This window comes from Terrapene carolina, unplaced genomic scaffold (genome assembly GCF_002925995.2).
Source record: "Terrapene carolina triunguis isolate 2854851 unplaced genomic scaffold, T_m_triunguis-2.0 Scaffold68, whole genome shotgun sequence".
Classification (NCBI taxonomy): domain Eukaryota; kingdom Metazoa; phylum Chordata; order Testudines; family Emydidae; genus Terrapene; species Terrapene triunguis.
In genome coordinates, this window is record NW_020664419.1 from 45,845,270 (window position 1) to 45,857,322 (window position 12,053).

General features: G+C 45.8%; 1 protein-coding gene across 2 annotated transcripts in view; it reads left to right on the forward strand.

The window, feature by feature from the left end:
• Positions 1-2,954, forward strand: part of IMMP2L (inner mitochondrial membrane peptidase subunit 2) — an 838,991-nt gene extending 836,037 nt beyond the window's left edge. For both annotated transcript variants that reach the window (XM_024200959.3, XM_024200943.3), the window contains exon 6: positions 2,261-2,954. In XM_024200959.3, coding sequence (XP_024056727.1) covers positions 2,261-2,380 — 120 coding nt within the window. In that variant the 3' untranslated portion in view covers positions 2,381-2,954. The remainder of the gene's footprint in view (positions 1-2,260) is intronic.
• Positions 2,955-12,053: the final 9,099 nt, after the last annotated feature.

Consider the following 12,053-nt stretch of genomic DNA (forward strand, 5'->3'; position numbering starts at 1 on the left):
GGGCATGACATTCTGTCAGTGTAATGGGGCAATTGGCCCTTTAAGGAGAGTCAAGGCCTAGCTTACCCATGGCGGCCCTCTAAAAACCATCTGGGAGTAATTGGTTTCCCTAGGTAGGTGTTTAATGTTCAATTAGTAGAGGAGCATCTGCACCCTAGAAAACAGGCTGCCTGAGCTCAGTCAGTGAGTGTGCTCAGGAGGAAGGTGCTCTGAGGAGAAAGGGCTTATAAGGGGAATGCAACCCCAAGAGAGAACAGGAATAACGTAAAGGGAGAAACTGGGAAGGATCCAGAGAGAGAGACTGTTCCCCCGGTGAAGGGAGTAGGAATATCCTGAAAGAAGGAGCTAGAGACTTTCCAGGGGAAGAGAAGAGCGGTTCTGAAGGAAGGAACCAGAAATTTGCTCTCCAAAGAGAGTTGTACTGATGCTGGGATGATGAATGTCGCGGGGAGTACCAGAGTAAGTCCTTGCTTATGTTTATATAAATTTCTGTTGTCAATAAATGAGCCCCTCAGAAGGGGGTGCTCTTTAATACACAGAAGCTCTGTTTGGACTTGTCTGTACCTGGCTGAGGAGAAACTAAGGCATGGCTCCCCCTTGCCTGAACACTAGGGGACATGCAGCCAGAAGCAGAATGTTCACAGTCAGATTCAAATATATTTTGACTCCATTATTTATGTTCTCACTGTGTATGCAGAAATCCAATTGAAATCAACAGGTGACCATGCACTGAGAGAATACAGGATAGATGTGAGAAGAGAACTTAGTCCTCCACATCAGTAGTACATTTTTGCTTCTTATATGCTGCACTGGTGATTGCATCCATTTTATTATTTGTAGCCAGCGCAGTAATAGGTATAATATAATTCAATTAACTAAGAGTACAAATCCCTGTGATGATAGTGTGCTGCCATGGCATCTGAGCTCCAGTTAGTGGGATAATTAAAATAGAGAATATTCTGTATGCTCAAAACACTCAACCAGCTATCCAAAACAACAGCAATACTGAAATCAAAATGTAGCAAGTCTATCAAAAAGAAGCTTCCAAACAATGCTCACCCAGAAGCTTGGACTTAGTTGGCCTCCCTCTTAACGTAAAAGGAAAACTGCAGTGTTCCAAGGCAATCAGCAAGTGAAATAAGATATCGCACAGTTATTTCAATGATCTGCCTTTGATTCTGTTAGATACTGTGGATTGTTAACTAACCAAATTATATTCAAGTAATTCAGCACCTGCTTAATCAAGCTACAAAATATGGAATTAGATATCGGCCACTTCAACTTCAGTGATTTGATTATGTAGAAGAGAGAGATTGGTGCATATACATCTAATCCTATGAAATTAAATCAGGAAAATTAGCTGAAGATATTCGTAGGGGTCTGTTTGGTGCCTATTTGCATAAAATGTGGAACTACCTACTTATTCAAAGAATTATTTTGTGGTGAGAAGTGAGGATAGAATTGAAGATACGTGTCTATAGTTGTGTTGGGTTAATAGTAAAGAGGCTAGGAGGTACCAAAAGTGTATTCTGATTAAATATAAATCTTGTCTGGGAAAACTGCTTTTGCATTATAAGAGAACTAAAATTTGTGAGTAACAGTCAAGACTCAGAGCTTAAAGGATACAGAGCGTGTCCAATTATCAAACACTGGTTAAGTTAGGTGCCAAAATTTTTCATTTTAGCCCTTAAATCAGCACATAGTCAACCAAAATTCCCATATTTGGTGTCCAAATGTAGTCTTGTTTATAATTTTTGGTATTTTCTAAGTAGACCAATAATAATGGCTTCTCTTTTTGTTTGCAGACATAAAATAAAAATGACTCAGTGAATGACTGTTAAACATAATGTGGGAAAACTCTGTTAAACTCCAGGGTCTGCAAAATCATTAGAATGTAAAATAAGTCGTTTTAGGTATTTTGCAAATAGCATTTACTTTTCTCTTCCATTATGTGGTTTGAGCATTGGCCTGCTAAACCCAGGGTTGTGAGTTCAATCCTTGAGGGGGCCACGTAGGGATCTGGGGCAAAATCAGTACTTGGTCCTGCTAGTGAAGGCAGGGGGCTGGACTCAATGACTTTTCGGGGTCCCGTCCAGTTCTATGAGATAGGTATATCTCCATAAATTATGTCTGTAGCACAAGTCAATACAGTTCTAAATTCCTTGCTTTGTATGGCCTTATTTCTCTTCTAAAATCATTCACTATATATTTTTCAAAAAATAATTTTGTTACATTTTATTAACGTCTGTTGTTGGTGCAGGTTTCTCTTGGACTTTTACATGCTCGTGCTACCCATATCCTGTGGCCTCCAAGGCGCTGGCAGAAGTTACAACCTATGCTGCCTCCAGAACGTACACCACTTCACAGTGATCAAGAATGACCTACATGTACATGATGGAGAAATGAAATATTGATACTAGGATTAACCTTCAAGAGGGGTAGATGGTGTAACAGAACAAATAAGAACACCGATTGTACTATAACAGATACTGCTGCAGCAGAAATTCCCTTATGTTAAGGTGTCACTTTAAATCTAAAGTTTTTCTTTAATCTGTAACATCACATGGTGCATTATTTTGTCTTGGAGTAATTATTCTCTGATTGTGGAGTATTCCAATGTTCAATTTTCCAGAAACAGTAAAATATATGAGCCATTGTCTGTTCTAGTGCTCCTGTTGATAAGACATTATTATAACAGTCTATAAAACTAATCTTTTGCTTTTGATTTGTTTCTTTAACAGCTTGACAGATTCTTGAAAATTAATATTTTGTTAAAAATGCGAAGTCAATCCAGTACTTCATCATTTCAGTTAAGTGTGAATATGTAGAAGCATTTATTCATAATATAACATTTTGAATTGCACTGTATTTGTTAAAATTGAAAAAGCAGCATTTCTGTATATGACAAGCTAATTGTACAATAAGTCCAAAAAAGAATAAAAATGAATCTTTAATCCAGTTATTTTCTTTTTCATTTAATGCATCGTGTTGTTATTATTATTAAATTGAATACATAATAATTTTAATTTATTTTTCATTAATGTTTAATATAAATATTCCTTTTATATCCATTTGTTGAGACAGAGTTCCAAACAAAATATAATACACGTTACGCCACAGCATCTACACAAAATACACTCTATTGGTTTCTTAAGTACAATCACTCAGTGTTAATATTGATTGCCACATTTATTTGGAAATATGTAAAAAGCTCCTTTAATATTATAAACACATTCCTCTACTAATGCACAAAAAAGTTTCCAGAGGCCACATTATCAGTGAAGGGGCCTTGACTGATTTCCATTGACGAGTGACACATTTTCAGTCACAGATTGGTATGAGCCAACTTCATTTCATACATACTGAATTTTACTTCAGAGGGGATAATATTCAGAAGGATTCAACAGCTGGCACCTCTGCGCTAGAGTTATGCAACCTTTCTCATCAGACTCCAAAACAAGGTGAAACTAGGCCTGGTGTTTGGTTTCCGTGCTAAGCTGAACTTCTGAGAAAACTGACGCTAGCTATTCTATTCTATATAGGTTGCGCAGTAACTCCCGCCACTGCTAAATCTACTTACCTACCCCATCTACTTATTATGGCTCCCAGCACTTTGGTATACTTGAACACCATAAACCTGGACCAGGCTCCCCTTCCTTCCGCCAAAGCCTCTCCCCAGTGTGTGACCCCCTCTTTATTAAAACCAATGCGGTTTGCTTGGTTGTTAATTACAGTCAGTCTTTGATTATTTGGATTTATTTAGGGAGACTGAAAACATTGATTTGTAATTCTTCACAAATTAATCAAGAAAACTAGAACAGATTCAAAGAATTTGCCACAGCTATAATTAATTTTAGAGACAAGGACATACAAACATACATTAAAAAAAAAGACGGAGAAGGGGGCAAACAAATAAAAATAAACAAAACTAGAACATGTTACATGAACACCATCTCTGCTGTCAGTCTAGGTCTGTCATTCTTTCTGATCCTCTAGTTCAGTCCCTCCATCTTTATTCGCTTCTTGGGTATCAGCTGGGCAGCAGCTTTCATGTATGTTGACAGGCTGGCAGAGTCCTCTTTGCCCTTTTGGTTCACTGACATCCATTCTTCAGCAATGCCAGGAAGTTGTCAACAGTACTAAAGTCCTTTTAGTTCATGAAAAGCTCCATGATTATCTTAATTATAACATTTCAATTCAAGTCAGTTGCACAGCAGCAAGAAAATTTGATAAGGTTCCTTATTCTTCGTATAGAAAAGAGTAGGAGAGAGTGGCAGAAAGGCAGAGAATGGAGATGGGAGAGATTTTAGGGGATTTAGCAAAGGGTAAAGTAAATTCTGTCCCATAGACTCAGATGTGATATGCTTCAAAACCTCCTGGTATTTAGTTAACTTAATCCCCAATTTATACAACTGAGTTTGGGCAGGCAGACACTTGCACCTGTATGGGGTTGCATTCACTTCAGTGGGACTCATCACATGTATAAGACTCAGCAAGCATGGACCCAACTGTGGTTTTGGGGCCTCAAATACCATCTTCTTGGACCAACACAAGAAACATTCACATTCAAATGAAAGAGCTGAAAATATTTGGTCTTCAGTATATTGATCTTGCTAAGTCTGCAAAACTAGTTCTTGCAAAAGAAAAATGCTCTGCTATATCTTGGCACCAGATAAATGTGGGTAACATATTCCCTTATGCCCCAATGCAAGTGATGACCAGAGATCATTCACAGCATGACACAAAACTACAACTGAGGCCACTTAATATGACTAAATTCACATCACTGAATGTGAAGGTTCGACAAAGTCACACACAGCAGCAGCCACAACAGCACAGAGACATAAAAAATGGTAGGTTCCTTCACCCTGGCCATGCCTCAGCCTTTTCTCGTGCAGCAGACTTGCACTGGTTCCACTACACAGAGGAGGGGGCTGGCTGGGGTTGTCCCTATGGGCCCAGTCAAGCCACCATGAAGTCCATAAGAGTTTTGCCATTGACTTAAATGAGATTAGGACTAGACCCTCAATTATTGGGGAAATACCCATAATATTACAACAGTAGAAGAAAAATACTTACGTAGAACTTAGTTTCTTTCTGTGCAGGGAGCCACATAAGTGCCCTCAATAGGTTACTTCAACCACGCATTCCTTCTCCTCTGTGCACCTCCCTATTATGCAGCATTGCTACTCTGGCCTGGTGCTGAGTTCTGGATTTCAGCCACAGCGAAAGACAGGCTATACCAGCCAAGCTATCCAGGCATTGGTACTACTGGCAAACATGAGCAGCAAGATCTGAGGCTGACAGAATGAAATTATATACAGCCACAATGCACCAATACACTGAAAGGAAGCAACAAAGAAACTGGAGAGCAGGTGCAATGTATTGTATTGGTGCTCTTAATTAGTCTTTCAGGATTTCCCTGCAACAGCGAGACCTGAACTGTCAGAGCAGACAGAGCAAGCTCCCTCTTACAGTCATTCTTCCTGTAACGTACCTAGAAATGTAGCAACAAAGTTTAGAATAGCATTTCACAAAGCACCATGTGTTCGGGGTTGAAGCCTGTGCTGGATACAGGAAGAATTCACACAGTGGTAAGAGGTCAGTGCAGCACTAGAAGCGGCAACATAGGGCCCAGTAGCAACACACGGTACTTTAATAAATAATGGTTTACTCCACTGCTACCTGGTTCCTGAAGCATTAACACTAATGGAATACCACTCACCTATCAGGCAGCAGCGACCACTGCACCTACATACAAACTACGCTAGCACTAAACAGGAAAATCAGTTACTGTCGTGCTGAATATTTGTCGTTGAGTTTTCTTTCACGAGTTTTTTTTTTTCAGATTTCCCCCCCCCCCCCCCCCCCCCCCCCCCAGAAAAATTCATAAAGAATGTAAGCTGTGTGCAAAGAGCATTCTCCGTGTTTTTCAGAAACAAACTACGGAAGGAATAACTCACAGAGGTCACATACTGTACTGTAAGTGCATGGAGTCAGAATCTAGCCACTGGTTGGCTAGACTGCTGGCACAAGCCCTTTGATCTTATGCTATAGCCCTGAGTGTCTCCTTACCTAGTGTATCAATGATACTGTTTGGCATATTTTACAAATATTTCAGCCACAGAAAAATTACTAATCCATCCTGTCACTAGCCAGTGTTCCACCTTGTGTGGCCTATTCAATTACTTGCACAAGGTCACAGAGAATGGCTGTGACAGAGCTAGGTATTAAACCAAGATTTCCTGGATTTCAGACCACGGTCTTAATTGCAAGACTATTCAGCCCGCTGGGGAGGTAACTATTGCAGATTGCTCAAGCCCCTTATGCCAGTTTGCTGAAGGAATGAAATGATGCTTTTCAGTGGTATGGTTTCTATTGGCACACACCCTGGGGGGTTTTCATCTTCCTTTGCAGCACGGGTCACTTGCAGATTTAAACTAGTTTAAACTAATGGTGGATTCTCTGTAACTTGATGTCTTTAAACCATGATTTGAGGACTTCAGTAACTCAGCCAGCGGGTCAGGGTCTCTTACAGGCGTGGGTGGGTGGCATGCAAAGTGCAGGAGGTCAGACTAGTTGATCACAATGGTCCCTTCTGACCTCAAAGTCTATGACAATATACCACTGTTTAAAAATGTACTGCAGTTGCTCTCAGAGTAAAGGACTTAGGAAAAGTCCTTCATCCAGAAATAACCAAACTTATACTATATGGCAGCGGTTGGCAAACTACGGCTTGTGGGCCAGATCCGGCCCGTCAGAGCTTTGGCTCCGGCCTGTGGGATTGCCACCCCCGTGGCGCTGCGGGGCTAAGGCAGGCTCCCTGCCTGCCCTGGCCCCACGCCGCTCCAGGAGGCAGCTGGCACCATTTCCCTGCGGCCCCTGGGGGTGGGGGGGCAGAGGGCTCTGCTGGGAATGGGGAACCGTGGCCAATGGGAGCATCAGGGGAGGTACCTGCAGGCGAGGGCAGCGCACAGAGCCCTCTTCCCACCCCCCCCAGAGGCCTCAGGGATGTGGTGCCAGCTGCTTCCCGGAGCGGCGCGGGGACAAGGCAGGCAGGGAGGATGCCTTAGCCTCGCTGCGCGCCACTGCCACCCCGGAGCCACTCAAGGTAAGTGGCGCCAGGCCAGAGCCTGCACCCCGAACCCCTCCCACACCCCAACCCCCTGCCCTGAGCCCTCTAACCCCCTGCCGCACCCCTCCTGCACCCTAACCCCTGCCCTGAGCCCCCGCAGCACCCCACACACCTCCTGCACCGTAATCACTTGACCTGAGCCCCTTCCTGCACACCGCACCCCCTCCCACACCCCCTCCGCCCCCTGCCCCAGCCCTACATTCATGGCACTGCATGCAATTTCCCCACCCAGATGTGGCCCTCGGGCCAAAAAGTTTGCCCACCCCTGCTATATGGCGTCTCAGCCAACCATCTCTAAGAAGCCTGGGTCGAAACCTTTAAGTGCTTTAAAGCTTGAGTTTCAAGGTAAGAAAAGAGGCTAGATGCTGGTGGGGAGAGTTGAGCTTGGCATACATACTGGATTTTGTTACTGAATGTTGTAGTAAATTTGGTGTCAAATTTTTAAAACTAACCTTTCCTGGTGAGTGTCAATTTTTTTAATTAAAAAAAAAGTTGTGTTGCCTGGAGCCGTGGTGCTCAGCCTTAACAGTTAGACAATGAAGGTTTTTATATTTTGTTTTGCTTGCAAATTTACTATCTTACAAGGTAAATCAGCACCACTGTCACTCAGGAGTCACCTTGTAAGCTAGTAGAGCAGAGATTTGCATGGTGAGTATTGCCAGTAAGCAAGCATTTTTTCTGTCCAAAGTTGTTTTTTGCTGGACTTTGTAATATTTTTGTGGGCTACTTTACTAACTTTTAACAGCTCAAAACCGGGACTTCAAAATTTTTATTTAAAAAAAACAAAAAAAAAACCAGCAGCTATTTCTTCATCTTGTGATGGTCCCTATGTGGATTCCAAAAGTGGGTGCAGATGCACATCAGGCACCGGAGCCAGCAATATTCATAGTAGTGACTGTTGACCCGCATGTGTGTCATGCATCACCCGTGTGGCGCATTCGAGGCTTTAACAGGCCGTGCGGGTCAACACTGCTTCAGTTCCCTCTTATTGCCACATGGCCAGAGTTGGAACCTTCAGTACTCTTAGCTTGCTAAGAGACCTGCTCTTTGATATCTCTGAATATAATTTTAGTTCTAAGTTCAGTTGTATTTAGTTGCCCATTCGTATAAGACCTTGGACTTTCCCCTCTGTGGGGCATTTCCCTGAACTATGTCCCAACAGGCCAGTTTTAAAAACTGTGCTTCATGTCCGTGCGCCTTCTCTGTGAGCGACGAACACCACCATTGTCTTTACTGCCTAGGCAAAGCCCACATCATCACCTGTTGCTCCATCTGCCGATTGTTCCCATCCAGAATTCGAGCAGCCCGAGAACTTCTCCTCCTCAAGTATGTCATGGAGGAGGCTATGCACCCACGTGTACAGTCAACTCCAGCACCGGAGTCGTACGTGTCACCATCAGTGAGCGTCTCCCTGGGCCTTTCCCATGTAGTACCAACAGTACCAGCACATCCGTCAAAGCCTGGCCACGGGCATAAGGGTGGATTCCTGTCAGGGAGCACTTCCAAATGCAGCATTGTCTCTCCAAGCCCTGCCAAGTAGAGTGAAAAGTCATGCGTCCACGCAGATGCCCCTGCTGCAAAGAAGTCTCATACGGAGCACAAGCCGCTCCATAGATGCCATCCTCAGCTCCGGGGCCCAGACCGCCATCCTCTCCTCTGTAACTGTCGACACTGCTGGGACCATCCGGTCTTTCAGGCCCAGTCCCACATACACCGGGGTGCTTGTCCCCTTTTATGCTAACAGCTGAGCTTACGCTGGCTCTCCCCCATGCACCAGTCCTCCTCCTGCTTCGAAACTTCTGTCTCTGGCAGATGAGCCCCTCCTAGTCCTCCAGGATCCTCTCTGACCTTCTCTGCCAGTACCCAAAACAGATGAACCTCTTCTCCTCTTGTACCATCCTGTTCTGCTGATGGCACCGACGGCCCCTCCTCTGCAAGACCCGTCTTCGGACTTGGAGTGGTCCTCTAAGCCAGACCAGCCTTCCCACCTGCACCTTCCCAATCCTGCAGCCTGGACCTTCTGCATTGTCCCTACCCATCGGTCGCCCCATGGTTCTGCTACCTGCAGATGCTGCCGATGCCCAGTGATCCCTACACCTGGTCCTACTGGCCTGCTTGGGGCCACTACCATGACCATGGAGTACAACCATACCCACATCACTGGCCATCTCTGACCCATGCCACTCCTTCTTCCGTCTATGAGGAGCCTCAGGATGCCCCCACTCCGTCGGCACCAGTGGCACCCCTGGACCCCACTGGCCACTGGCACTTCCTCATCACCGGATGATGCGCTTATATCCCCACCCTTTCCCCACCCAACTACCATGCCCAGTACCAGGGATTACTTCGCCGCATGGGTGCAGCTCTCAATCATCCTTTGGAGGACATCCAGGGCCCCCAGTACCAATTCTTGGAAATTCTGCAACCCCTGGGATCCTCCTGTATCACACTGCCGATCCACAAAGCCATCTTACAGCTGGCTCAGAATGTCTGGCACACCCCGGCCTCCTGCACCCCTACCCCAAAGGAGGTAGAACACTGCTATTTCATGCCATCCAATGGTATGGACTTTTTATTTACCCACCTGCTGCCTAACTCCCTTGTGGTAAATGTGGCCACTGAGCGTGCCCGCCAGCAACATTTCCAAGCCACACCTCCTGACTGGGCTGCGAAGAAGCTGGCTCTTCTAGGACACAAAGTCTATTTATCTGCAGGCCTGCAGTTCCACATTGCTAGCTATCAGGCCATCTTGGCCAAGTATGACTTCCTTTCCTACTCTAAGTAGCAGACTTCCAAGCCTTCCGTCCTCCAGAGAAGCAACAGGACTTTCAAGATCTCCTACACGAAGGCAAGTTGGTTGCCAAGATGGCTCTCTATGCTCTGTTGATGCTGCTGACACTACGTCCCACCTTCTAACATCTGGGGTAGTGCTCTGCCACCACTCTTCAGTCCAGCAGGCTTCCAACGGAGGTACTCTTGACAACCATCAGTTGTTCAGTGATGAGACTGATAAATCCTTCCACTCCTTCAAGGACTCCCATGACACCTTCCAGTTGCTAGGCATCTATATACCAGCTCCTGCCCTCAGACAGCAATGGTCGATTTGCCTACCAGCCCTACCCTCAACGTCCACCTGAATTGTCCTGCCACCAACTACACTCTCAGCACCCTCATTACACCTCTATTACTACCTCCATTGACTCCACCTTTCCACTATGTCTGTCTAAGCAGTCCTTTTGACTCTTTGCTTGAGACCTTCAAACCTTCTTCCATCCCTCCGGTCACACTACAGATCATCTTTGGGAGTCATCTTGCCCTCCCTCTTTGCCCACCACTGGGGCAAGATCACCACCAATAGCTGGGTGCTCAACATTGTTCACCATGGGTACCTCATTGAATTCCTCTCCTTCCCTCCTACTGCGCGCCCTCCAGATCCTTCCTAATGCCACCTCATCTGGGAGGAAGTGGCTGCCCTCCTCCAAAAGGGCGCCATAGAACATGTCCCATGATGCTACTGTGGCCAAGGTTTCTACTCCCCTTATTTCCTCATGGGTGGTCATTGCCCCATTCTGGATCGCCTGTCGTTGAACAAATTCATCCACAATTAAACCATCCACATTTCTGTATGTTCCCCCTTATTATTCCATCTCTTCCCTATGGAGCTTAGTTTGTGGCTCTTGATATGAAGGATGCGTATTTCCATATAGTCATCCACCCCGCTCATCACAAGTTCCTCTGTTTCCCGGTGGGACATTTCCACTATCAATTCCGGGTCCTTCTCTGTGTAATTGCCACCACTCCCCATGTCTTCATGAAGGTTTTTGCCATTGTGGTATCCTACATGCAGCGCCTGGGTCACTTTTGTTATTCTCTATCTGGACGATTGGCTCCCTATGGCCCCATCCCGTGCCTGCCTCCTTAACACGATACAGACCCTCTGCGCCCTCCTCGACAGCTTAGGGATCTGCATCAATGTGGAGAAATCAGTCCTCGTTCCTACCCGCACAGTAACTTTCCTAGGAGGCTCACCTGGACTCTGTTGTGGCACGCGCATTTCTTCCCTTGGACAGCTTCCGTCGACCTCGCTACTCTCATTGTGCAGCTCTGCTGTCATCCATATACGTGCGTCCATTGGTGCCTTTCTCTCCTGGGCCATATGGCGGCCTGCATCTCTGTCACACCATATGTCCGTCTTCATATGCATTGTCTCCAGCTGTGTCTCTGCTCTGTCTATGATCTCCAGTCCGACCACCTAGACAAACCAATCCTGATTCCCCACTCTGTCCTCACCTCCCTTATTGCCCCCAAAATCCCTATCACAACAGATGCCTTACTCATCAGATGGGGCACTCATTTGGATGGCCACACAGCTCAGGGCCTCTGGTCGCCCAGGGAAGTGCGGATACACATCAACATCTTGGAGCTACAGGCCGTCCACCTTGCCTGCTGGACCTTCCTGCCTTTCACCTAATCCTGCCATATTTAACTGGTGTCGGACAACATGACTGTGGTTGTATATACAAGCAGGGCGGGGCCAGATCCCCCTCCCTTTGCACAGATGCCATCCTCCTTTGTAATGGTTCCTCTGGCACAGGGCCACCCTACACACTGTCCATCTTCCAAGCACCAGCAACTCACTGGCGGACATGCTCAGCCACTTCTTCCATGCCTACCACAAGTGGAAGTGCCACGACCCCATTCTCCAGTCCATTTTTTGCCTGTGGGGTATGCCGTGTTAGGACCTCTTTGCGATGCCAGAGAACCACAAACTTCCTCTCTTTTGCTCTAAGGGGCCCAGGTTCCCAAGGCAATGCTCTTCTCCATCCCTGGACCACCAAACTCCACTATGCCTTTCTGTCCATCCCTCTGCTTCCCCGAGTTCTGTGCAAGGTATGGTGCGACTGGATGATGATTATTC